The 27,999-nt window shown below is 36.6% G+C and overlaps 3 protein-coding genes across 3 annotated transcripts; 1 reads left to right on the plus strand and 2 right to left on the minus strand.

Annotated features, from left to right (window-relative positions):
* Nucleotides 1–274: 274 nt before the first annotated feature.
* LOC137393237 (nuclear migration protein nudC-like) lies at nt 275–12,461 on the minus strand. Its single transcript, XM_068079697.1, has 10 exons — nt 12,435–12,461; nt 5,798–5,913; nt 4,734–4,811; nt 4,221–4,427; nt 3,354–3,524; nt 2,926–2,994; nt 2,714–2,839; nt 1,986–2,069; nt 1,706–1,824; nt 275–548 (listed from the first exon to the last, which is right to left on the minus strand). Exons 2-10 carry the CDS (start codon nt 5,864–5,866, stop codon nt 497–499), a joined length of 975 nt encoding a protein of 324 aa, XP_067935798.1. The 5' UTR covers nt 5,867–5,913; nt 12,435–12,461; the 3' UTR covers nt 275–496.
* A 4,052-nt stretch (nt 12,462–16,513) lies between these two features.
* On the plus strand, nt 16,514–21,719 carry LOC137385968 (probable isocitrate dehydrogenase [NAD] subunit alpha, mitochondrial). Its single transcript, XM_068072603.1, has 11 exons — nt 16,514–16,610; nt 17,011–17,088; nt 17,170–17,256; nt 17,572–17,744; nt 17,981–18,110; nt 19,586–19,719; nt 19,874–19,976; nt 20,181–20,245; nt 20,353–20,437; nt 20,834–20,986; nt 21,331–21,719. Exons 1-11 carry the CDS (start codon nt 16,545–16,547, stop codon nt 21,409–21,411), a joined length of 1,155 nt encoding a protein of 384 aa, XP_067928704.1. The 5' UTR covers nt 16,514–16,544; the 3' UTR covers nt 21,412–21,719.
* Nucleotides 21,720–21,759: 40 nt separating this feature from the next.
* Nucleotides 21,760–27,827, minus strand: LOC137385967 (GPI mannosyltransferase 2-like). Its single transcript, XM_068072602.1, has 5 exons — nt 27,727–27,827; nt 23,421–23,640; nt 23,064–23,207; nt 22,633–22,912; nt 21,760–22,411 (listed from the first exon to the last, which is right to left on the minus strand). The coding sequence occupies exons 1-5, from the start codon at nt 27,796–27,798 to the stop codon at nt 21,760–21,762; spliced, it is 1,368 nt and encodes a 455-aa protein (XP_067928703.1). The 5' UTR covers nt 27,799–27,827.
* Nucleotides 27,828–27,999: the final 172 nt, after the last annotated feature.

A 27,999-nucleotide genomic window follows, 5' to 3' on the forward strand; every position in this document is an offset into this window, starting at 1 on the left:
GACCCCATCAAGGACTATAATGCAGAATAAAAATGGAGTGCAGCAAACTACAATGTTTTAGCACTATGAACAGACCTTGACACCTTGACATAGACCACTATTTATGAAGACAGTACAATACTCTTGAGACACAGCTGGACCTCCAAGAATTTTGGCTACATCCATAAAATATTAAAGATAAATAAAATAGTTTTTCAGGCATGAAGTCAAGATTAGCAAATTGTACATCAAACTCGAGCCACCAAATAAGTGAGTGGAACCAAACACTGAGAAGTCAGAGAGCTATATGCATGTATTCAACAGGAATGTGCGTGTTTACAAACAAGTAGATTTACATAGCAAAGGATTATTAGACTAATTCCTGCAATAGTAAAAAAATCGAAAAAAACAAAACTGCAATTCAATTTTAAGCAGCTATCAAAAATGCTTCAGACACATTCAGTGCATGAGCAGTTTGCTGATTGGAGGGATTTCATAAAATTGTCATTGCCGGCACTCAGTTAAACTTAGCCTTCGAGAAGTCCATCTCTGGGTGGGCTGACATGAACCTAAAGAGATAAGGCCATACAGTCATGAGCAGATGATAAAAGTTCTCTTCGTAAGGCCCTAACATGACACATGCTATTAATCGCGCCGTCAATAACTTGAATTACAAGAGATATGATAAACACTATCAAGTGATTTTTAGTACAAAGAAGGCGGCATAAGGTGCTGTAAATCGACTGCCAGATTTTGCATATGATAATTTTTACCTCTATTCTCTCAATTATTGTTGTTAACAGAGACCAGCACAGAAAAGGTAAAATACTGCAGCGTAAATCCTCCATTTTTTACATACATAAGATAAACTGACGCTTATAAGTTGAGAGCCAGTTCCTAGTTTTTGTGAAAAAATACAGCCTATAATTCAAATAGTTGGTTTAGATTGTCACTTAACAAGATCTAAACTGACCTGATTGTTCACCGTTCTAACAGTAATGTAAATGCTAAAAATCTTGCAGCTAAAGAATTTTAGTGATTAACATCCGTTATGTAACCTTTGATATATAAGAAGTTAGTTCGGCCATTGTATTCGTTCTAAAAATAGCTGTTAGTATATCAGGCTCACAGGCTTCTTTATTCACTTGACACATTGTCAAATTTATGTTGACTCAACTCCCTCTTCCCATGTCACACAAGATAGAACTGCGGCTATAGAAATAGTTTACAATCCAGGAAGGTGAGGCTTGAAGTAGCGAGGGATTGTAAACAATTGCAAATACTAGTAGATACGAATGCATTGTAAGCAGTCAGAGTGTGATAGGAGGACCTATCTGCCCATAGAGCTACCATAGAGATACCTTTATGATATTGATAGACTACCTAATTCTAGGTCACTGAGTCTAGGCTAACTTGCACAGGCAAAAAGACTGCGCAGTAGCAATTATTGATTTCTGGTAATCATGGCAGCCAAATGGAAACAACCAAACAGACGAAGCCATAACTAGTTCAGAGATGCGGCTGCTGCATGCTATGGGGAATAAACAATTACTCTTCCACACATCCGCTACTGCTAATCCCAGATGATTGTTACAAAAAGACTATTAGGAAAAATACGGTGATTCGGCATTAGATTGTGTATAATATGGGTTATTAATAGATCTTCAATAAGTGTGAATCATGAATACCCGGATAGAGCAGACAATTGCTAAGAGAGGAAACGTACTTCTTGAGCATTTCTTGTTTCTTTTGTTCCTCGGAGGTGGGTAATCCAAGCTCCTTTTGCCGTTGATCAAACATCATCTTCTCAACCATCGACCTTGTCTCTCCATCAAGGTCACTCAACTAAATCAAGGTCATTTTACTAGTACAATAGCTATTACAATAGCTAGTTATGCTCTGAGAAGTTGAGCATCTCATCAAGTACATCGTATCAAACTTACGAGGTGACAGTAAATCAATCACAAGAATGTGCATCAAGAAATAAAGGAATGAGAATAACCTACCTTTGAGTTTTCAGGGTTAACCTTTTTAGTGTTAATTTCTGGTTGATCGAGGGTGACTCTGTTCCACCACTCCATTTGATTCATCTGAAAGAGGTAATGCTAATATCAGCGTTTTATTCTTGCAAGGAGACAAGCAGTATAACTAATGGAAGCAAGGCCATAAGGTTAGCAAACCACGATAACACTTCTAAGTATCATAAAACAATAATAAAAACGTAACAACAAGACATGTAGAAACGCAACAACAAGACATGTAGAAACGCAAGTAGAATATGTAACACATGCAAGTACAATATGAAACACATGCAAGTACAATATGAAACACATGCAAGTAGAATATGTAACACATGCAAGTACAATATGTAACATATGCAAGTAGAATATGTAACATATGCAAGTAGAATATGTAACATATGCAAGTAGAATATGTAACACATGCAAGTAGAATATGTAACACATGCAAGTAGAATATGTAACAAATGCAAGTAGAATATGTAACATATGCAAGTAGAAAATGTAACACATGCAAGTAGAATATGTAACATATGCAAGTAGAATATGTAACATATGCAAGTAGAATATGTAATACATGCAAGTAGAATATGTAACATGCAAGTAGAATATGTAACACAAACGTAACACATGCAAGTAGAATACACAACACAAACGTAACACATGCAGGTAGAATACACAACACAAACGTAACGCATGCAGTTAGAATACAAAACCTTTTCAAGATTGATAATAACAATCTTCTTGTCCTCAATACACCATGTACACTCTTCTACCTTAACCTTAGCATACATCTCTCCATCAAGTATGGCAGGGGATCCTTTCAGTCCAACCTTGAGTTTCTGAAATATAAATGCTATCCAAATTGATTACAAGAGATCTAAAGCTTTCTGAGCTCAAATGAGACATGAAACGCCATTAGACTGACCTTCTGTTGTATGTCGATGACAAGGTCTTTAGACTTCACAGGAAAAGAAACCTTGAAAGGTATTCTGATCTGTAAAGGGAATGAGAACAGTTTGTCAAGTAGTAAGAGCAATATCAAAGGCCGAGGAATGAGTACAACTGCATAGAGAGCAGCAGGAGCATCGATGACAAGAGCTAAGAGAGGACAACACACTACTCAGTCATGGCTTCACTTTCACACCAACTGAAGTAACTGATGGAGACTTTACCAATGGAAGCGAAGGCAGTCAGCAGTGATGAATTCTGGCTGGACCAGATAACGAATTGCGACGAAATGCAGTTCACTTAGCAGAAAATTAAAACTGAATGGTGTCTGGCTCAATAGATTTCTTTACAAAACAAATGAAATCCTTGTTGAAAAGCTCGGAAATTTAAGTGCGAGGCGGCTACCTCGAGGTCTTGCAGTGTCTGGGTCCATGCGTATGTCTCCATATCAGCTCCATTTCCAACATTCGGTTTGAGTTTTCCTTTGTCAGCCTCATCCTCTTCATCATCTTCACCATCTTTCTTCTCTTCATTTGTAGCATCTGGTTCACTGGGCTGTGCAACTTCAGCCATTTTCTATAAATAAATGAGCTCATAAAAATTGTTTTTCCAATTTTGATGTTATTTGATCGACAGGGAGCCGGCTAAGCATAATAGCAAAATGTAACCTTTCTAAGAACTTACAGGGAACTAAAACTTCAAAACTGCAATGATATTCTAGTGAGAAATTGTATCTGGTCTTTATCCATAATTTAATTGTCAGTTTACAACCTAAATATAGCTGCAGCTACATTAGTATCTACTGTTACATTTTAGGCTCTTTTTGGATATTGCCTTTCAAATGCATGTAAAAATACTACACTAACAACCTAGTTTCTGATTCTAGAGGCACCTTGAATGAATAATCGTTATGAAATCTTAATATACTAAATCAATTGAATAGACCCCGTTTAGACAGGGGCTAAGATAACACAACTCTGATAACAATATTTGTTGTGCGGATAACAGGTAATACCTATTTTCATCTACCAAAAACTTGTTACTACCTATAATGCTTACAAATAAAAAGAGAAACCAAAAGCGATAACAAATAATTGTTCTTATGCAACGACTGATAAGCTAGCAAATGTAACGGTAGAGTTGTAGATCCAACTATAAAATCCTTTCTAAACATAGGAGAGAATAGCAAGTTAGTAAATATGATGAATACAAGGTAAAGCTAATCTCTTGCCCACATTCTATTGTAACACGCTAGCAGCAGCAAACTCTAACCTTCTCCTTGTTCTCCTTCTCTATAGCCTCTGCTTCTTCATCTGTAATCTCCACTATTCTTGGCTCCTCAGCCTTAGCCTCCTCTTCCTTCTTCTGCTTAGCGAGTCTCTCTTGCCTTCGTTTTTCAGCGGCTGCTTTCTCCTTCTTTTCTTTGGCTGCTTTTGCTGCAGCGTCCGCTTGATACTTTTTCATTGCTTTTAACACCGTCTATATGAACATTACCAGTCTATATAGACATATCTGAAGAGTGAGTTGATTCCAACACAGTCTATATGAACATATACCAGCCTACATAGACATATCTGAAGAGGGAGATGATTCCAACGCAGTCTATATGAACATATACCAGTCTACATAGACATATATGAAGAGGGAGATGATTCCAACACAGTCTATATGAACATATACCAGTCTATATAGACAGATCTGGAAAGGGAGATGGTGGCAAAAGTGGTATGAGATGTGATGATATGCAAGTGGATGCCTGCGGCAGTGTATGACATCAAGAATTACCTGCTCTACTGTTGATGCACCTGCACCAGAGAAAAAGTCAGTCCTCCGAGATAGGAATCCAAAGAAATGATCGAGCAGCTGTAATAAATATAAAGATAAGCCATCAGTATCATGGTTGAAGGTAAACTGCAGTAGAACTTCTTCACACTATGAAGCATCATGAACAACTGAGGAACAGAGCTGACAAAGGGGTACTTTGAGGTACATTCAAAGAGGTACATAACCCTTTGGCTGGGGAAACAACAAAAATGTCGTTTATCGGCTGTGTGGGGAAACGACTGTTATGTCACTTTCGGTAGACGCTTATAAAGCTGTCGCCTAGTAACGTTAAACAAAGGATATGAACGCTAGTAAAATTTAAATAACAGCAAGATATTAGTCGATAAATTACAATGTGAAACGATTATTTGAGAGGCCTTGCCTTGTGCTAAAAGCTAAAGAAATCGCACCCTCCTTGGAAAAAATAGAAGTTGAAAAAAACAGTCAACATCGGCTCGACGTTCAAAACGGTAAAATAAAAATTATTTGATCCTGCGATCGTTAGTGATTTTTTGTCTGATCAGTATAAAAATAATCCAGATGATAGAAGTAATGTAAACTTTTAGGACTGGAATATACAGAGAAAAGTGATCGTTATAGTAGCTCGCACGGCTACGATGTAGCGTTGGACTCTACCAAAAGGAATGCTTTCAAGCATTTCATACAGGGCCAACTGTACATAGTTGTAGCTTTTTTGTAGTAGTACATATGTAAATGAATTTTTATGTACAAAATAGTTTTTTTAACAGAAATAAATTTCAGTTTGAGCTATGCATGTTTATAAAATACCGATTTTATTGAATTTTCAAAAATAAATTACACGACTTTCGGGTGTTTTTGCGGGGCTTTAACTTAGCCAAAGGGTTAAAAAGAGGAAAATTTTACAAAATGTTAAAATAACAAAGTAAAACTGAAAAATTAGAGACAAATACTTGGTAAGAGAAAAAAGGTGCAATTTAGAATGTTTGAATGAATGTTTTAGGTGGTTGTAATCTTAACCGAGACATTTGAATACTTCAACATACCTCCATCACACCACCTTCACATTGCTGTGCCATACCCATGAGCATCCCATCAAACTTTTCTCCCTCCATAGTGTTGTTCTCCAATGTGATACGATGATTCAGCTAGTAAATTGAACCTGGAATAGGTAATATTTATTTAGAGAGTTAAAACACAACCAGCAGTAGGAGAACCTCTAGTTACTCGCTAATATTACAGGGGATTACAACTTTTCCAAAATCACATAGTTGAAAAATGTGGGAGTATGGAAACCCTTAAATATATATTTAATTGTTCTATATATAAATAAATTGCACCAACATGCGAGTAAATTGATATACGAGCTCAGTCTCAGAACGCATTAAGCTCGTAGGTCGAAGTATGACTGTAGTTGAAAAATGTGGGAGAATCAAAAAGACGTTTTCCTAAATGCATTGATGAATTGTCAAAGCAAGTTGAACAAAATGACGGTTACCGCCACTGATGGATGATGGATGGTTCCCAATTGGAAACATTTTTATTCTTTTATAGCCTTCATGGACATTTTTTCAAACTAAAAATATATATCTAAAAAGTTTATTATACGTTCTGACACTTGCGGTTAAAAACAAGTAAAAGCTTTTATTTACTTGTACTATAATTTTGCAGACATGCCGTTCACAGGTTGCACACAAATATTTATTTACCTACAGGTAGCTTTCTTGGCAGCTACAATATGCATTTTAGCACATTATGCGTGGCAGTGCCTAAGCAGCGATCATTACCAAACCATTTAGCTGCCTTTTCTTGCAGTGACTTTTGTTAGGCACTTGCTCCCACTTGTTACCACTTGCTCCCACTTGTTGCTCACTTACCACAAAATAAACTAACAAAGTTTGTAGGTTTATTTATAAGATATCATAGTAATAAATCCTGACTTTTATTGCGAAACTCAGAGTAGTGTCATAAGAAAGTACTTAGCGTAGCAATACTCTCTAATTAATAAATACAACTGCATGACTGGACTGCTTCGGCTTGTTTAAGCATAGAAAGATATCTCAACAAGGCCTTTCAAACAGAACAAAATATTCAAAATGTTAGCAAGTTTTTAGATACAAAGCATGATGTTACTGTTACTGTAAGTTGCAGTAACTTACAGTGTACATTAAAATCAAATGCTTTGCAAAGTTCGTGACATTGCATATGGGCTCTCTTGGAACAGGACTCGCAATGTTAGCAGTTTCATTGATGAAGCATCTTGATTATTGCAGATAACTCTTGGTTTTTTTTAGAAAGCCTGACTGCAATATTAATATATCAAGCTTTCTAACAGATAGTGATAACGCCTATTTAGTGCTGAAGTACTTTCCCAACGTTCTGACGCTGAAAATTAATACTCAAATAATGTTCCCAATAATGTTGAAAAAACTTGTGAATTATGGAAAACAACTTTTACTTGGAGTTTTACTTGGAAGCACAATTAAAACACAATTGTTATCTTCTATCTATTTCAAAATTAAGCTATTAATGCTGGTGACAATTCACCAAACTTTATTATATTCAAACGATGAACATGAAAATTTTTACAATAAATATTAGTTTTGTTAGCTGGATGGGGGCTTACAAACATTTCTAAAGTGTAAATTTTATGAGAAAAAACTACACGAATAGAAAACCTAATGTTTACCAAAACTTAAAAAGGTTAATTCATTAATTCCAAATTAGCAGAGCTATTCCAATTTCACCCGCCATAAAAACTACTATGAATGCCGCTTTGTTCTACTTGGTGGACATGACCCATTGTTTGAGTTGGCATGTGACATTTTAAGGAATTTGAGATAGTTTACTATTTGATTACCAAATAAGCATTGGTTATATATATATATAACCAGTAATAGTTCAACTTACGAGTGCTCTAACGTATGAGAAACTTGAGATACGAGCCAGCTTTTAAGCAAGTTTTAGCACTAACATACGAGCAATGTTTGAGATACGAGCAGGTGAGTCAGTTGCCAAGTATGCAGGTGTTTTATGAGAACAGCATCACTTTTGTATTTTTCAACTACTCAGGTTATACTTTTGTACCGTGTTTTCTATGCGCAATTTTCAGTGCAGAATTATGTGAATTAAAAGTACGGTGCGTAGACCGAAAGTTTGCCAGTAAAATGAAAGATAATGGAAAGAACAAGCAAATTATAACAATTGATATTAAACGGAAAATTATTGTAAAATATGCGAAATGTGTATGCGTGATTGATCTAGCTCAGCAATATGACAGAAATACATTTACAATTATTAAACTGAAGGGTTATATTCAGGGCATTTAGTTTGCAAAAAAACTAACCATAGTTGCTAAACGACGCAGCGATCTTCACGACCGCTGATGGAGAGACTGCTCAGGCATTGGATAAAAGATAAACAATTGGCCGGTGACGGCGTAACTGAAACCATGTTTCAATAAAGGCGAAAAGGCCGGTGGTTAAAAGGCGAAAAGGCCTATGTGAAAAGGCCGGTGCTATCTATAAAAATTATAAAAATAGACTTTCGGACAAGTTGGCTAGTGGTCGCGCATTAACCCTTTGTGACGACACCAGTGTTCGTCCTAATCGCAACACGTTGAAAGGGCGACAAAGGCAAACGTCCTTAGATAGGTTTATCTTAAAACGGCCGGCTAGTCGTGAAAGTGAAACAAAGGAAAAATCGGCTAACTAACGAGAAACTTCCAACTATGAACGCCGAAGAAATTTTAATTACGAAAAATGAAAGTTTGCTTTTAGGTTTGCTTTTAAGTTTGTTTTTTAAGACTTTGATAAAATCCAAATTTATCAAATTCAACCGTTGTAATGAAGAATAACACTTACATCTCCCTCCCTGGCAAATGCTAGCGTTAGCTGCTACTGTATGTATTTAATTTTACATTTTAATTAATCACATTTCCTTGCATTGTTTTTTTATTTGTTGCTTTTTGAAAGCATGTGGTAAGTTAGGACAATAACCAACATGTTTTTTCTGTTACAATATCTTGCTTTGAGTGTTTTATTTGCATTTTTTAGAGTATAGAAACCAATTAATATATATTTAATTGTTCTATATATAAATAAATTGCACCAACATGCGAGTAAATTGACATACGAGCTCAGTCTCGGAACGCATTAAGCTCGTAAGTCGAAGTATGACTGTACATGGACTTGTGACAGTGCTTTGATAACTTGAACGCTCTGATAATTTGAACACTTTCGCTCGGTCCCGTGAAGTTCGAGTTATCCATGTTTGACTGTATATATATACATATACAGTCATACCTCTACATACGAGTGCCCCAACATACGAGAAACTCAAGATATGAGCTGACTTGCTATCAAGTTTCTTCCTTGAGATACGAGTAATCTTTGAAATACAAGCGTATGAGTCGGTCGTAGATGGCCCCTACACTATATGGCCAAATATGCGAGAGGCCATTTTTTGAGAACAACATCGCTTAATCATTCTCCTTGAATTAGTTTGAAAAAATTATTTAAAAGTCAACATAGTACAGAAGACGCTCTAGCTGTGCTCTTAAATAAAAAAAACTAAAACCATTGACTAGTCACTGAGAACAATGTACACGCACTATTTATGGATTTCATCAGTGCTTTTAACACTATTGATACTACCAATCTAATAAAAAAGATGTCAGCTAAAAATATTCTTAATGACATCAGAAACTGGACCCATAGCTTTCCCACATCAAGGCTAAGAATTTACGCAGACAACAAACAATTTTCAATGTTAACCACCTCTACATGATAACATCAAGGCTGTGTGCTAAGCCCAGTATTTTAATCCTTGTATGTTGAAAACATTATCGTCCCCGAACCTTACACCATTGTCGATTACGCAGACAACACTGTTATTTTAGAATGCTTCACTAAACACAAACAATATCAACTCCAAACAATTATCAATGACGTATTTTCATGGTGTGCAGACAACTCCCATGTTAACTCCAATAAAACTTAAGAACTCATACTACAAAACAAAAGGGATAAACCAGTCTGTACACCTCTAATTATTAGCAACAAAATAAAATAACTGGATGAATACAAATATCTAGGAACCACCATCCAAGAAAGCTGATCTTACAAACTAACACAAACAAGATGATAGAACAGCTCAAAATGACTCTTCATCATGAAACAATTAACCAACCTAACTATCAAACCATCAACAACACAACTAACCTACACAAACTTCATCTAAAGCGTACTCATGTACCATCTATCCATCACTCAAGGACATCTTAAACAATCTTTAAAAGACAAGTACGTAGAGACATCAACACTGCCAAAACAACGTCGAAAGGCAAAATCAAATCGAAGTCAATGGGTGAACTGTTTGAATTACAACCCAAAACTAAATACTTTCAGACTTCGTGCAGCTCGAACAGCAGCGCTATCAACACATTAGACAAGCTCCTCTCAGGGCAGTGTAGGGCTGTAGCGTATTGCCAAAACTCTCACTAATCTTACTTTCACTCAGTGTGTATTCAAATTCTAAATGAACTTCTTGTCATAAAATTTTAGACTTTATTTTAGTTTCCTTTTTAAAACCTTTACTTTATATATATATCCACAACTTGTTACAGTTATTATTTACAGAGCCTGCACAAGCACTGATTTTATGATTAAAAATGATGCAAATAAATACAGATATAGATGTTGAGATTGAAGACGGCAGCAAGCAGTAAGTGCAGCCTTTGGCCATCTCAAATCTCATGTGTTTTAAAAACAGAGATATTTTAGCTTCAGTAAAACCCGAGAGCAATTGTCTTGCCTAAACTTCATGGATCAGCAACATGGGTTACTTACAACAATAGCCTGAAAGCATTCGAGAGCTCATAATAGGTGTCTCACAAAGATTCTAGGAGTAGCCTGGAGTGACAGACATACAAAAATACAAAAGGTTTTTGGTACAAGCTTACAGTATAAGTATTGTGACAGCGATTGTCAAGAATTAGCTACACTGGAGAGGCCAGGTGATACGTATGGACAATATCAGACTTCCTAAGCAAATCTTCTAAGAGCTGGCAAATAAAAACCTTAATCAGGGAGATACAAGAAAATGATACAAAGACACCCTCAAGAAAAATCTCATTCGTTGTTTCATAAGATTGGAGACCTAGGAAAATCATGCAACTGACAGAACAAACTACAATAGAACACTTCCTAATTAAGAGGGTACCAGGATACTTAAAAAATAGAAGCGATGCCACAAAGGTGAGCTTAGAGAAGCTAGAAAAACCTAGCCAATCTGAGTAACCTCTCATACTATCTCAGCTTGACCATTTGGTCTGAGATACAGTTATTACTAACGAGAGGCTCTTTCATGAATTGGCTTATTTAACCATTGGAGATCTAATAACAGAAACTAATTAATAGCAAGCAAGAATCATACTCGCATTGAAAGACCTTAAAGAGAGAGAAGTTAAATTGACTAATATACAATCTACAATGCAGCCGGACAGTTTCATTTTGTAGACCCGCCGAGTATTTTGCTTTCTCCTTCTTTGTTTATTTCCAGACCCCTTTTAATGGGGAAGAGGAGGATTTCCTTGATGGTTTTTACTAAAATTTCTTACAATAAGACAGTACATTAGTTTAGTAGGAACATGAAAGGCGTGAAAAAGTTGTATGTAGGATTTCAAAAGATGATGTTAATTTAGTTGAAGTTCCCTAGTGGTGCGTGGTAAGAAACTGTAAAGGTAATGATCAGTGTTACATGTAAAAACTTTTGTACCAGATCTTGCACGTATATTGGTAGCGGCCTCAATAACTTGGTATGATATGAATCATGTAGACTTGGGAACTTATCATGATATTTAGAATTTCGAAAAGCATGTTTCTAGAGGCACTAGTTCTCTGGTATTTTATCAAATCTACATTTAACCCTTCTTTTGCTACTGTTACTGAGAAATCTCTCTCCTTTGCATTTTCAACAAACCTGATAGCCTAGGACTGAATTGTTTCAAGCTTATCTATCCTTTACCATGTATGGATCCCAAGCTTCCATTGCATATTCTAGTAAGGGTCTATATAAAGAAATATATGCTAAATGTTTATTTTTGGAAAGTTCAAACAGACCTGCCAACCCAAGAGTGGGGCAATGCGTGAGAGTTGCTTTTGGGGCAATTGATGTAGCAATGATAGTATATATAAAATTGTGGAAATTGGGGCAAAAATCTCACGCATTTTCATTTTTTCTTTGGGGTGATTGCGTGAGTCTCACGCCCAATGCGTGAGAGTTGGCAGGCATGAGCTCAAATCGTACATGTTTAATCAATCCAAGCATCCTAGACGCTTTTTACACACTGTTTCAATATGCTCAGTGATATTATCACCTAAATATTTTATAGAAAGTCTTACTGTTTCAAATCGTTTAATGTCTAACAGTTCGTATTTTTGCTAACAAGACTGTTCAAAATCTCATAATTCACCAAATGCAAATAGTCTGATATTTCGTATTCTATTTACAAATGCACAATTGAAATTTTGGGGATTTCGAGCGAATTCACAATATTGTAGTCCGAAACAGTTTCAAATGCTTTACAGTTACATGACTTATTGCTTTTACAAATTTCCAACCGAGTACTTTGGCAAAATATTTCATTTTTTTAAAATAATACGAATTAAATGAAAAACTAAGCAGAAAAGAAACTTCGAGGGCCGCGAGGTCGGAAGTTGAACGACATATAAAGCATAAAACCCGCAACGCTACAAATAGAATAATTATAACTCGTGGTAACGAGACGATGCCATAGCCGGCTTAGCTATAGCGTTACATTAACTCTGGCAAGGCGTTGAGATCGCCCGTCAAAAGTTATTCATAGCTACGCATTATCGCCTATGTAGATATTCACAAACTTTAATTTGTCACTAGGCCATTTACGTATTACATTAGTTTAGCCAAATCGATCGTATTTAATCTTCACTGCACTATCTTCTTAATATTTTCTTAAAATAAAAAGCCTCTTAGTAACTGGAAATGTTACTACAGCATTTTGGTGTTCAACTTCATCGGTGGTAGTAGTAGAAATCGTTGTTTCTCATTTACACAGCTAAACTGCATTATACATTTTAGAGTCAACATGATCGATTTAACCTCTAACTCCTATTCTTTCATTTGTTCAACGTGAATTTGCTGTGTAATTTTATTCCATTTTGACTATGTTCAGTTTATGCACGTTTGCTTAGCTTGTGGGAACTGAAATGGTCATTACCGGTGGAGGTGCTAGTGAAGATGTTAAGCTATTGTAAGCAATGCTGATATTTACCAATAAAATATACTTCTTTATTCTATAAATCAAACAAGTAAAATGTACAACTAACAAAATTCTAATCAATAATATTAATGACAAAAGGTTAAAATAGCTAATAAAAGTTACGCCTTTACTCGAACGGTCGTCCACATTTTTTGCTCGGTCCCATACGGCTGCAAGTATCGATAGTCAAACGAGAGTCATGACAGTCTATAGACAGGGTGGCTCAGCAGTTGAGATAGTAAAGTAGATGAGGCTCAGCTGATCATAGATGAGGCTCCATAGGCAGGGGAGGAGAGGCTCTGCAGACGCAAGAGAAGGCTCTCTCTTCCCTCCACAAGTAGAGGGAAGAGAGAGAGAGAGGGAGACTCCAGAGGCAGAAGAACACGCCTCAGAAGGCTGGGGGGAAAGAGGGAACCTTAGCAGGCCTTGGATAAGAGAGCTCCTCAGCAGGCCCTCGAGAAAGAGAGAGCCTCAGCAGGCCTTTGGGAAAGAGAGAGACTCAGCAGGACCTTGGGAGAAAGTGAGCTTCAGCAGGCCCTCGGAAAAGAAAGAGCTGGCCCTTAAGCAGGCTTAAGGGCCAGCTCTTTCTTTTCCGGCTTTCTCTTTCTTTTCTGGCTTAAGCAGGCCCTTGAAGAAAGAGTCATTGTAGCTGTTCTCTTTTGTAGATATCTCTGTTAATCTGTGAGAAGGTGTTTAGGTGCTCAGGTTCTGTTCTGTATGTTGCAGAGGGTTAGTAATTGAGTGGGCTTGTTGTAAGTACATCATGAGATTGTAATGATTAGAAATTATTGCTAACTCCAATTGGTTTGATGGTGTCTGATATAGGTCTGATTTCTTTAAATGGTTTTCTTGCAGACCCATTGATGTAATTTTTCTCATGGGTTACTTCCACGGGAGGTTTCTAATCCGCTTGTAGATAGGTATATGTTGACTGTTTTTTAGATGGTTTTCTGATATACTAGGCGTCATGTTCATTGTAATATTGTGTCTATCTCCGGTGGTTTAGGTGTTTTTCTATTACGCTATCTGCTTTTACTAATACCTCTATGCAACAACATTAACACTTCTTACCTTCAAGTTATATGATAGCGATATTTCTGCTATTGTTATAAAGAAAGTCAAAAGGGGAGACAATTTTGCTAAATTCTATTACTGGATACTGGTACGGCTGCCTGAGAAAGAACACTGGCATGACTTGTTTAGGACCCAAAAACTTACATACTTGCTTAATATGAACCGAAGACTAGCCTGGTAAGCTTGCATCAAAGACTGGCTCAGCTGACAAGAATGGTGGCTTGGCTGTATTAGAAGACTGACTTGCCTGATTAAAGCTGAAGGATGGCCTGGCTGACTAGAACTGAAGGTAGATCAGCACTAAAGGCTAGCTCCTGGAATGAAAGCTAGTTCAGCTGACTTCAACTCGTTGTTGCCAAAAATGTTATATGGAACGGGTAATGCATGAAGCTAAAACATTGATGACAATTTTGAGTACTTTTTCACGAAACACTTGTCTAGTTGGATTCTTACACTTGTATGATGCAACAATAGATCACCACCTGGTACCATGCGCATATTGGCTGGAGTTACAGACTTCTCAAATCCATATGTGGATTCCTGAAACTTTGTATGGTTGCAGCTTTGAGATGTTGTTCTATGTACTCGTCATCAGAAGCAAATAAAGCTATATACCAAGTATTCTTTGCCAAATTGTCGACTAAGACAATAAGTTAAAAAACATTTATGGAAGTTAAACTGAGTTTATTAATGTAGCACTCAATGCATTAAAAGTAGCACATTGTAAGATATCAAACCCCAAACCGAGCCATCTGGTTCATTGAAAATAAACTCCTGAACGGTCCTCTGAATTTATAGAGTCGAGATACCTACATCCTAGAGACTCACGCTGAATCATTAGTAAGATTTCCAATGTAAGAATTCAAAAAACAATTTTATAGCAAACCATGTTATTTACCTGTAGTCGTCATCAACATTCAGAACATGATCCTACAGACCTGAGGACTTATACCTGACTACAATAGAACCAACAGTATGACACCATTTTAAAGCAAACTCATATTTTACCACAATATCTAAATGAATTATTGATCTCAAAAGCCATGACTTAGTTTACTGGTATTTTGTTGGTGGTTTGGTTAAATAATCATTAGATACTGCTTTAAAAATATCATATGGGGGTCCACATATGGAGGTCTACAATGTAGACTCTACATATATAGGTCAAATAAGCTCTATCTCTTCTAGCGCTAATAAATTGTGCTAGAAAGCCTCAGGTAACCAGACCCTGTCTAGTTACCCGAGGCTTTCTCACTCCATTCCACTAGCCTTGTAATAAACTCAGTGTTTCTCAGAAACTCAGTTTCACTCAGTGCTTTTATCAACCAGTCCACTATCAGCCTGCCTGCCAGATCGCAAGAGACAGCCTGCTCAACTATGACTAACTCATATAAACTCATTAACCCTATGCATGTAATGTTACCTTTTTACATGCGACTGTATATCTTGGTCCTGATAGATGAGCAGTGTAACTGAACATTATAACAATTAAGCTTGTCAATTCAGTAATACATATTTTATAGTCATAATCAAACTAAGCTTTGCTTTTGTTATAACAATGTCTTCACAGGCTCATTTGGTATAGAAAGCAAATTTTATTGCGGTCCCAAAACAAGTATGTCTGTAAAGTATGTACTAATGGCTGGGTTTTGAATTCCATTTATGCGTTGTAATCAATTTCACCCATATTAACTATCTAGCAGTGTGTGAGATGAACTTGACATAACTTTGTGAGGTTGATATTTTGGCTTCTTGTTACCAGCACACAGGAGAGGATAACACCTTTGAAGTATGTTTTATACACACTCAAGTTTTATTACATGACCACAACTCTTGTGTGGCACACATTTATTCAGTTCTCCAGTTAATTAGTGGTTTGAAGCATCCAGAACGTGTGACATGTTCTCCCCTTCTACATCATGTATTCACTGTTGTGGCCTCTATGAATGTCTGACATACAATATCTTTTTGTACCAGTCTATTGATGTAAAATGCAACAAATCTATATCCTGTTATCCTAATGATATTTTTTACTCTTGTTGCTGTTTTGTTCTAAATCTGATGTTAGCCTAAGCACATGTGGATTAAATTGTTTTCTCTTGACTCATATTGACAATTCTCTCTAATCCTTTATCTACACTGAATATCAAGAATGCTACTTGTTTATACTTGTGGCTTTAAAACTAAAGCTTTTTAATACTGTGTGTTATCAATCTATTCTTTTTATTTTCTATTGCATGTCTTATCGTCCTTTCGTAAGCTTCTCTTATTTTTGGCTTTGTCTGAGCTTTTACACTGTATCACTCTTGTAATTTTTTAATTCTTTCCACCAACTAGACAACTTTTAAATCTTAATTTGACATCTTAAACTGTTTATACCATTTTGTAGAAGCAGTCTAATCTCTCAAATCTCTATTACAATGGCATCAGTTGGAGGCGGATCTCTATCGACTCGGTTTACTCATTTACTGACTTTCGTTGCTAAAGTAAGTTACGTATAAGGAGTAAGTTACGTATAAGGAGCAAGTAAGTTACGTACATATAAGTAATACAGGTTACAGAATGTCGCTGAGACCGTGACTTTTTGCAGAGAATGTTTCCAAAGAAGCATAATTTAAATATAATTTTGTAATTTGTAGTCACCAGTCTGTGTTTTTGCTTCTATATATTTCAATCTAATCCTAGTTGTAAGGTTAGTGAAAGCTTACTAAGAAACACCAGCTGTTGCTCTATACATATAAAAAGTGTGTATACAGAATTTAAGCATGAAATTCTCTATTATATTTCCTACCATATTGACAAGCAGGTACGCCTGCTTAGAAGTGCGTGTCTGTCTGTGGATTAAGTTATCAAATGATTTTATGACCATGAAGCCATCGTTTGTAGGGAAGAAATGATACAAGCAAACTGCATAGACTCGGCAGATTCGAGGGCCTCCATCAAAAGAGAGCTTGCTCATCAGCTGTAAGTAAACCAAATAATTACTGGGGTGCAGATGTCTTTTGTGGTTGTTCTTATCGCTTGTTCATTTTATGCTATTTATAGACACGAAAAATGGTGACTCTCATACCTGGGGATGGAATTGGACCAGAGATTTCTGCTGCTGTACAAAAGATATTTGATGTGGCTGGTGTGAGTATATTCTATGGAACCTCCAACATAGTCTCCTATATATATTCCTTATATAGTATCACACTGTTTTAGGTATGATCTTGGCCGAGCTACATTGTATATAACTCTTCATTATTTTACCAGTATTCTCCAAACAACGGTTGGCTCAAGAATTCTACTTTATTTTGTTATTTGCGAAGTCTGCTGGTGTCGGCAGCTTTGTGCCAACAACAGTTTTATAAATAACAGCTACCTTGCAGTTTCTATGTTTTCTTTCTTTGTGAGTGTGGTTTGGATTCACAACATATTCATTGTTGTAGCTGTTTCTTCTTACAGGCACCCATAGACTGGGAACCAGTTGATGTAACTCCTGTTCAACAACCTGATGGCACATTTGGCATACCTCAAACCGCCATAGAATCTGTGATCAGGAATAGAATTGGTCTGAAAGGGCCGCTGGCGACTCCGGTGGGCAAGGGCCATCGCTCTCTTAACTTGGCTCTCAGAAAGTAAGACCTCACACCCATGTCGTGCATGTGAGAGCATTTATATGCCTGCCGTGTATATATAGCAGATACTATTCCAGAAGCTGATAGTTAATACGCGAGGAGTGTTACTCTACTATCTACTAGTGAATATGTGATGAAGTGCTAACCTAGTACCTATCAGTGTATATATTACTAGGTACGTACTTGTCTTGCGCATATAGCCTTCCCTTTCATTCTTTCATGATACTTTGTTGCAGAGAATTTAATCTATACGCTAATGTTCGTCCATGCAAGTCCATTGAGGGCCACAAGACAGTCTATGATGATGTAAACATAGTAACCATAAGAGAGAACACTGAGGGTGAATACAGTGGCATTGAACATACGGTTAGTCTCACAAGCGCTTTAATATGTAGGTCAGCAATGTAATAGCGGTTTTATGGTGTGTGTGACGGCTTAGTTAACCTCTCATGCTGCCAGAGCTTTAGTCACACCTTTTAATTCGCTGATCCAGGAACTCTAGTTTTTCCTGTTTCTTACTGCATTGTTAAGTTGCATAGCAACTATATTGCTGATTTAAACATACATGTAAATTCTATGAAAGTCTAATTTACCATCATGGAAGTCAAACGATACAACAGCTGGACACTCTGATAAATTTAGAAAGAGCTTTAAAGGAAAAGTGTTTCTTGCCTTTAAAAACATCTCAGAATGTATTTAAAATCCATTATAAATCATTTAAAAACTGTTTAGATGCAAATACATTGTGATTGATACATTAAAAAAACAATAATATTTGAATGGTTTCCGGTGAATATTAGCCAAAACCAAGTAATGAACTTGGGAATCTAATGTTCACATTTTCCATTTATTATAAACTACTGAAAAGACTATATAAGACTAGCATGAGACTAGTATGAAAATTTTGTTTTAAATGAAAGAAAAGAGACGTCTCAAACTTTATGGAACTCATCTCTAATTCACAGTTTGAAACGTCATTGGCTGCCATTACGTTTAAGACAGGGGTTCTCAACCTTTTTTATTCAGTTCCCCCTTATGCCTTTTCATAAATTGGATTCCCCCGCACTTTTAACTCGCAAAACTAAAAACAACTGATACAAATTATAATCCCATTTTATTGTATATATTTAAATATATAACAACATATTAATTTTTATACAGCACGCATACAACACACTACATGACCTTCGGCATGGCGGTGAATTGGTTTATGACTAGGTTATCTTACTATCCAATCAAAATCTGGGTGGGTGTGTTCCCTATTGTGGGCTCTGACTATTAGCTTATTATTAGCAACTAGTGTTATAGATAAAACCAAAATGTTAAATGATTAAACTCAAACGGCACTGCAGGACATGATTTAAAAATTTAACAAATCAGACACCTCTCTGTTCCCCCTCGTATATTCAAAATTACCATCTAGGGGGAATTCCTCCCTAGTTGGGAAGCCCTGGTTTAAGACGTAGACATTTATCTTTTTCGAGATAAATGTCAGCGTCTTAAATGTAATGGCAACCAACATTTTAGTAAAACTATTGAAAACTAACAATTAATTTTATTTGACTAAATAGTGTTTTAATGGCTTACCTATATATGTATAAGCCATAGATTTTGAGTTATTTCTTAAGGTATATCATTGGTTTGTAGGTAATTTTAGTGCATCAAGTATAAAACTAAAGCTTAAAGTTCACATGAATTGTTTTTAGGCTTCGGCTAATATCAGAATGAGCACTTGACCCTGCAGCACTAGCTAGCACCATTGACAGCAAGAAGGCTAATACATCAGCATTTAATCTGCGCAATATGTAATATGTACACGCATGAGCCTATTCTCTTTGTAGATTGTACCCGGTGTCGTTCAAAGCATCAAACTCATCACAGAGGCGGCATCTCGAAGGGTCGCTAAGTTTGCGTTTGAGTACGCTATCGCTAATGGGAGGTCTCACATAACTGCTGTGCACAAGGCCAACATTATGTTAGTTTCCTAACCGTAGTCACAAAGTCATACTGAGGTCATACTGACATCCCTTAGTTCTTGCTTTCTACTTCTTTATCATCTCTTTGTTGGTTCACCTTTATTTGAAATGGCATCTTGTATCCTATCATCTATATACTATTAAATATCACAGGCGGATGGGAGACGGGCTGTTCTTGAAATGCTGTCGAGAGGAAGCAGAGAAACATAAACAAATAAGATTTTCAGAAAGTTATCTTGACACAGTTTGCCTTAACGTAAGTGGACAGCGAGTATGCTGACAGTGTAGCTTGTTGACAGAGCAATTTGTTGACAGGGCGGCTTGTGGTCATCTGTTAATGAATCATAAGTTAAGAGTGTTAAGTTTTTGCTTACACAACAGCCTTTTTGTGTTGCTGTTGCCTATTCCATAACCCTGTTTTTTCTTTGCACACTTTTAACTATCTTGGTATGTATTTCAGCTGGTGCAGAACCCATCCCAGTATGATATGCTCGTCATGCCCAATTTATATGGTGACATCCTAAGGTCAGTGATGCAGGGTGTTCTATATAAGATCAGTATTAGTTTGATCAAATTTAAATATTCGTTTTATCACTGCCTGAGGAACTCATGTCCTGTGTCATATATTACAGTGATTTGGGTGCAGGCCTTATAGGTGGTCTTGGGCTCACTCCCAGCGGCAACATCGGCGCTGATGGTGCAGCCATCTTTGAGTCTGTAAGTCTCCGACCTTCCTTATCCCTTTGGTCATAATGGTCAAACAAAAGTTAAATTTATCTGTCTAAGCTCCCCGCAAACCTATTTAGCAAGCTTACTTTTCTAACAGGTTTGAAAATATTGTATTCTATTTTCAGCTGGATTCATTGAAATACTAGTGGTTATGAATTGCCATCAAGCATTTTTCAATTGCGCAGTTGCAAAGACAGTAAAATTTCAAACTTTGGCAGATAAACATTTTTCAAACATTCTTCTTCAAACATTTTTTGCAAATAAAGAATTATTATTTTTAGTTTGGATATCATTATTAAGTTTTGAACTCATGAATAAAACTTTAATTAGTTGATATAGTTGATAGCCTTGATATTGTTAGCCCTGTTACGGTATGATCTAAAGGTACACGGGACAGCACCCGATATTGCTGGAGAAGACAAAGCCAACCCTACAGCCCTTCTACTCAGTGCTGTCATGATGCTGAGACATATTGAACTGAATAGTTATGCTGACCGAATAGAGACAGCATGTTTCAATACGATCAAGGAAGGCAAGGTACGTGGCTCACTTTCTCAGCTGCCATGCATTGCATTGATTGAATGTTTTTGCTAGCTGAGATACATGAAGAGAATTGATTGTACCATTATTGTACAATATCTTAGTCATATACACTTGCGCTGCATGCTATTATCTAGCAACACCAATTCATCACTGGCTTGTTAGCTGTTCTTAATAAACATTGTATGGTGATAACTTCCAATAATCAGACAAATTAGTAAAACTGCACCTGTAGCTGCTATCTACAATATAAAAATATGATATGCAGAGGTTTCCCTCTACGGAACATAATTAACACGATACGAGTTGTGTTTACGCTTGAAATCGATTGTTTGTTTCAGTTTGTAACTGGAGATCTTGGTGGCAGCGCTCGTTGTTCAGAGTTCACCAGTGCTATATGCGATGCTGTTACGCAACTTTAGGAAGTGTGAAAGAGTGCAATAAAACACTCTAGTCATGTTGTGCGTGCATGGTCAATGTTCTCAGACTATTCATTTTAGATCTTTTCATCATTGCGGTGTATTTATTTATTATCAGTCATTATTTGAGCCCCAATATTGGTGCCTATCAAAGTGATTAACTCCTTAGTTACAACCCTAATTCATGTACTTTTTATGTGAGCCTTCATTAATGGTTAATATTGTTTTTTTTTGTTTTTAACACTATCAACGAATGAGGATTATCTGTAAACTTTGCATTGTATATACGTGAATAACAAATGTCAGTCAAACTGTCTGATGCAATTAAAAAGAAATCGAATAAAGCATGCGTTATGTCCAGGGTAAAAAGTTGCAATGTAAAGCAGTTCCTATGAGAAAATATGAAAGGCTATAAATGAGATTGCACTTTGCTAAATAAGGAAGCTGTTGCCATGATCGGACTGGAGGTATCACCCTGGCAACGCATAAATAAACAAGAGGTGAGGATGAGTAAATCATCCTGGTTAGTATTTGCACATGCGTGTTCGCTAATCCATAGAACAATAGAAATGCCAAATGAACAGCGTATGGCAGAGTTCTAGAGGAGTGGCTGGCTAGCCAAGTCCTAGGGTTAAACTTACAGTGAGACAGGTTGACAGCCCTCAGCAGGTTGCAAAAGCAAGTGCAGATGCAGTACAAAGATAAGAGAACAACTGGTAGAGCCAGAAAAAAATTTGGCAACTGTTTCCACTCATAGTAGGAAAAGAAGCCAACATTCCAGTATTTTCGCTGAATGTAGCTATAGGAAAAGGGAATGTTGTAGTAGCACCACTCGCTCGGAGAGTCTCCAGGCATGTGAAAGTTATTCTTTCTTCCAAACTGAGCCAATTTTCTCTCGACTGTTATCTTGGATGGCCTGCAGTAGGCTACATAGCCCATGTACTGGTAAATGACGAAGGGTGCTACACCATACAAGCAGCAACTAGCGAGCTTGAGCAGATCTCTGAAATGGAATAACAAAACTGAGAAAGTGACAATAGCAGGTGAACTGAACATAAAAAATGTGTTGACCAGCTAATGGCTGTTGGTTCGCATGTAGATGAGGTGTAACCATTTCCAAAACTACTAAAACAGAGAATGGAAGCAAAGACAGGATTTGTAGCGCTGTATGTTGACGCTGACTGGGGACGCAGCTACAACTATTACTTTATGTATAGGACTAACCTTATCAAGTTCAGATATGAGCCCTTGGTCTGCTGGAGGCCCAAAACAATGAGTCTGATTGTGTGATAAAATGGATATCCTGCCAATACAAGGCCGTTAGACCTGGTAGCACAGGCTAGGGCTAAAGCTATAGTTGCTTTCATATACTGCTTCAGTTCGATGTAGTACATGAGTGCAAAGCTGAAGAGAGCAAATGTGCACTCTGTGTACGCAGCGGACATGAACACACTAGCTGGGTTGAAGCAGAAGAAGACTGTGCATATCCACGCCTCTCTTTTACCTGCAAGCAAAAAGGAAATGACCATCAGTAAATTCAAAAAGAGGGTGTCATGGCTATAGCATTCTGTTGTAACAGTAACCACTTTTTATGGCCAATCTACGCCATTCAGTGACAGAGTAAGAATTCAAACACAAGCAGGCATTAGTGATACCTTTCTCTGATAAGATGGAAGCAAGCGAGTAGATATAAGAGGCAGCGAGCACAAAGCATACGGTGTTGAGACTAAAGGCAGCGAACATCATGATGTGTCGAACTGACATGATATACTTCAGTGGGTACAAGAAAGTAAATCCCACTACAAAGTATACAATTTAATAGATTACAAATAAGCACCATTATATTATGTTGCATCATATGAGCTAATGGCATGAGCTTATGATTCACCTTGACTCATACATCACAGAAGCTAATGTAAACCAATTTAGGAAGATTCTTTTGACAAAGAATTCAAGGAATGGAAATATTATGTTACAACTAGAACTGAGTGAGGAATTTAGTGGTCACCAACCAACTCTAACTGTAAATGGAAAGGCAGGGAAAAATGCCATCGTGTGTTCATAAATGTAGCCATGCTCAGCAATGTGCAACATGTAAATTGCATCCCATCTTCTGAATCCTGAGAGGGTGAACTCTATGAGGTCATCAGCTAGCCCGGTTTTATTGGTAACTGCTGGAGGATCAAATGCATCTGATGATATGTGATCATGGATGAGGTTGTTGAAGACAACCTGAAGTGAGACACCAGAAACTGATGTAGCATGCCAATGATAGAGAGACCCGGTCTCTGTACATAGAATATGACACAACAGTAACTTTCACACATCACAATCAATTTATTTTCCATGATTTGAAACACGCATTTATAGGGGCTCAGTAGTTGACATTTGCTTGTATTGCAGACCGTATTGTTCATAATTGAAAGCCATAAAAAGTTCAACTTATGAAACCAAATTCCTCTAAATGAAACCATGCAATCTCAGTATTAACAATAGAGAGGTCTGTGTGTAGTATATACTTAAGAACAAATGGAACACGTGGTGGGCAAAACAAGTGAAATTTTAGTTTTTAGCAGTGCTAGAAAGCTACAACGGACGCTGCCTAATGTAATCAAGATAGCCCTGATAAAGACAACAAGTCACGGCTTCATTGTTTTCTAAAAAGACAACAAAGATGGAGAATGTTTTACACAACATCATCAGCACCTCATTAGCTTATGAGCGGAAGTCATGATCTAGGTGCTTCAAATTATCGCTATCTATTACGGATATATGCCTCAGCAACTGGTTACATCAATCAACTCTGCGGTCAATGTTATGAGATGTCTATGTTATCCAACAATCACTTACAGAGTATTATAGACTAAGCTCCATTTTGCCATAAAATGAACGATGGAAAAACCAGCCACAAAGAGAAGATAAAAATTAAACCACAAAATGAGCAAAAGAAGAACATTTTAAATATTCCCCAATCCAAAAAAGGCTGAGCAATAATATTGAAGCGCTAAACTTAGCTAGTGAATCTACATCTAGTTTATCTCAAAACTTAAAGGTAATATTAAATGGCTGTGCTCAAACAGCCTTGATACCTTGACGACTTTCCTCTTCGACAGAAAACATAGTTCCGTAACTACAGGTCACGTAAACAAAGCTGTCTCATACTACCAACATACTCTGCTTCTTCCAGTCAGAATTATACAAAATATATCTTCCACAAGGTGGTTATTAGCAACTACAGTATATAGCAGCTACGATTGTACATAAAAATTCTCTAAAGTATTTTCAGCAGGCTTTACCTGCAAACAAATCAAATGCGTACGTTTGTTAGCTGATAAGAGTATTAAATCCCAAAGGTTGATGTACAACTAAAGAGTTGATTCATCTCTTTAGTCGTATTTCACTCTTTAGTCGTATTCAACTCTTTAGTCGTATTCGACTCTTTAATCGTATTCAACTCTTTAGTCGTATTCAACTCTTTAGTCGTATTCAACTCTATCGTATTCAACTCTTTAGTCGTATTCAACTCTTTATTCGTATTCAACTCTTTAGTCGTATTCAACTCTTTAGTCATAGGTACTACTGGTTCATTTATTACTATGTTGTCTATGTACTGATCAGTTCTGCTATGCTCTGCCTTATCAAGTGACAAAACTATGACTAAAAAGCTTTGTCATAGTGAGAACAACATTCAGTTCAAAACCCATGGCTTATTGTTGAAGTGTAAAGCCTGAAATCTCTGCAATGATTCATCTAAATGAAGTTACAAAAAGGGCTGAAACACTGCAATAAGTGGAATTATCCCAATTTTCATACATTTGCTCATCACGCTGCTTCAGCCAGCCACCATCAACTGTTATACCATTTATTAGCCGGATTCTCTCCAGCTCCAACTACTGTGCTAGGTGGATAGTCAAAGTTTACATGGTTATCCATTTAATTGACAGGCCACCAAGCATGTATTCCATCTACTTAGTGTTAAAAAAATTAGCCCATAATCACATACTAGCTCTGGCGTAACAAAGCAATGAAGATTAATATTTTCATAATGCTCCATCTTTACATTTACATCTATCCCACTATCCCACATCTATGCACCATGTAGAATCACCATTTATCCTTTTCATTTTTTACTTCGACCTCTTATTAGCAATCCAAATTTGTGTATTAAATTATGCGCAATTAAGGATTGCTGACATCCATATTCGGAAAGTTGTTGTCACAATTCCATGAAGATGTGCTGTTACAAATGTGAGGGCCTTATCGAGTTATTTTGGGATGAGTGTCTGATGTAAACACTTTCCCAGTCTTGTTTTCCATGTTCTTGTTTGGACAATGCCTGTTGATATGATTCCTAAGGTTACAAAGATGGCAACAAGTTAGTTGTTAGTTGAGTGATGCCCATAACTTTTGCTCAGTAAGATAGAATAGCCAAATCCAGAATAAGCATTACACTGAATCTTTCTCTTCATTCTTTGTTTTTTGTGAGTAGCAGTGCCACAAATTATACATGATGGTGGATTTGGAGAAGGAATTGATCTAGCACAAGCGATAATTTGATTTATTTCCATCCCTGCTACTGCAGCAGATGCATCTAATTAGTTAGCACTTCAAGTGACACATTTGTGACATGTGAGCAGATGATTAAAGTAGGTCTGCCCAATAGTATCAATCAAGTAAATCTGCTAAATAAATTAAAAGGGTTTATTTTCTTGTATCACCCACTTCCATAATTTGTTGTACACAATATAGTGATCAATGCTAAATGCAGTCAGAAACTCGTTAGGTACATGTAATCACCCTTAATCTCCTGAGATAGCTTTCCATAAACTGAGAAAGCTGGTCTTTTCAAAAACATGTTGCAGATGCCTGTAGGTTAGTCACACTATAACTTTGCTACTAGTTCCAACTTGCTTATCCATATTCTGAGTTATCCATTGTTGTTGCTATTCTCATAACACATTATCAGACCTGATAGTGTCACTGCCATGTTTGCTTTTTTTATGATTCATACATATCATGCCAAAATAGCTTGTGCTAACTGTTAATGACTATGACGCCTTACAGTGCCTCGCGTTCCGTGCTCACAACTCGAGTTGTACAACTCGAGTTGTTAACACAGAACGCGAGTTTGTAAAAGTAAAGAGCAATATATTGGTATTATAGTAGCATAACCGTAGATTTGGTTATATTAAAAATGGTACATCGGCAGGCACCCGTTAGCTAATAGAAATTAAACTACATGTATGTATGTACTGTAAAACCAGAGCTAATGGCGAATTATAGTGTCCCGAGTTTGCAACTCGAATTATATTTACCAACTCACGTTTGTAAATATAACTCGAGTTGTACAACTCGAGTTACACAACTCGAGTTCATCAAAACCCAAGCCGAGTTCTTTCAACAGCAATTCGAGTTCAACAACTCGGCTTGGGAACGTCTCATCATTTCATTTTCTCTAGCTATATTTTTTATATGGAATTTTATTGGTGCATCAATCAACGTCGTTGACATAATTTCTATGTTTGTTCATTTTCGGTGTTCATTCAGTTTCTTGTCAGGTTCTAGAAAGAGAATTCTTTTTTCATTTGAAAAATAAGTGGCCTGGCCCCCACATAGATTGTTTTAGTTTGCTTTTTACATTCTACAATTGTTTTTGTCTCTTTATATTTATATAAATAAATATGCGCAAATATCACCAATACATATAATTTAGATATATATTTAAATTATTATTATTCAATTATTAAATTTTATATAACTTGGGCAAATGCAGTTCTGTAAATGACACATCCCAATCACTCAGTTTGCTTTTTTAAAAACCCGGGTTAGTTTTGCGTAACACAACTCGAGTTCATCAAAAACCCAGGCTGAGTTCTTTGAACAGCAACTCGAGTTGCGAACACGCAACGGGAGGCACTGTAAGGCGCCATAAATTACAGCTTTTATTTAAGACACACCTGTATCTTTTATAACAGTTATGGAAAGCAAAGAATGTACTGACGTGATGTGATGAAATAATGCGCAACCACATCAAACAAAAGTTAGCAGTAGTTTATAAACTACAAAATATTCATTAAATAAAATATTACCAGTTCCAATATGTCATGATGTAGGCTACTTGTTCAATATTGTTAACTTAAATCAAGCAAATTTCCGATATTATACCTAGTATTTTACACATATTACACAAAACTGGTACTTTTGAGAATGAAATGTCACAAAAAATGTGATTAAGTCGTTCATGTTACCTGCAAACATTTCATATTAAAGCAATAATAATTATTATAATCTTGTAAGAATAAATAGTTAATCATTCACCTGTAGTATAAATAACACAATTCGACTTAACAGCGAATATTTAATGATATTTTGAGTTTCACGTTCAATCATTGGACGTATTTGGTTAAAAGCTGGGTACGTGAATCTTAGATAATTATCTCGGCAAGCAATCCGAAGCAACAAAGTTTAGTTGGTTTAGTTAGCTGAAGTGTTAAAAAATGTAGCAATGGAACGGCTAGCAGTAGACAATTAGACTATGTCCGACAGAGCCATTGAGAGGGTAACTGGACTTTTGGGCGACAGTCAATAGGG

Source organism: Watersipora subatra, chromosome 1, assembly GCF_963576615.1.
Source record: "Watersipora subatra chromosome 1, tzWatSuba1.1, whole genome shotgun sequence".
NCBI lineage: Eukaryota > Metazoa > Bryozoa > Gymnolaemata > Cheilostomatida > Watersiporidae > Watersipora > Watersipora subatra.

Bases quoted from the DNA above. Each gene is read 5' to 3' on its own strand.
- LOC137393237 (XM_068079697.1), bottom strand. From the start codon at position 5,866: ATGGAGGGAGAAAAGTTTGATGGGATGCTCATGGGTATGGCACAGCAA. The intron at 2,995-3,353 runs GTAGCCGCCTCG...TTCCCTTTACAG, and splicing joins AGACACTGCAAGACCTCGAG to ATCAGAATACCTTTCAAGGT. The intron at 549-1,705 runs GTACGTTTCCTC...TTATCTCTTTAG, and splicing joins AAACAAGAAATGCTCAAGAA to GTTCATGTCAGCCCACCCAG.
- LOC137385968 (XM_068072603.1), top strand. From the start codon at position 16,545: ATGGCATCAGTTGGAGGCGGATCTCTATCGACTCGGTTTACTCATTTA. The intron at 17,089-17,169 runs GTAAGTAAACCA...TGCTATTTATAG, and splicing joins AGAGAGCTTGCTCATCAGCT to ACACGAAAAATGGTGACTCT. The intron at 20,438-20,833 runs GTAAGTCTCCGA...TATGATCTAAAG, and splicing joins GTGCAGCCATCTTTGAGTCT to GTACACGGGACAGCACCCGA.
- LOC137385967 (XM_068072602.1), bottom strand. From the start codon at position 27,798: ATGATTGAACGTGAAACTCAAAATATCATTAAATATTCGCTGTTAAGT. The intron at 23,641-27,726 runs GTGAATGATTAA...GTCTCACTTCAG, and splicing joins TTGTGTTATTTATACTACAG to GTTGTCTTCAACAACCTCAT. The intron at 23,208-23,420 runs GTTGGTGACCAC...TATACTTTGTAG, and splicing joins TCCATTTACAGTTAGAGTTG to TGGGATTTACTTTCTTGTAC.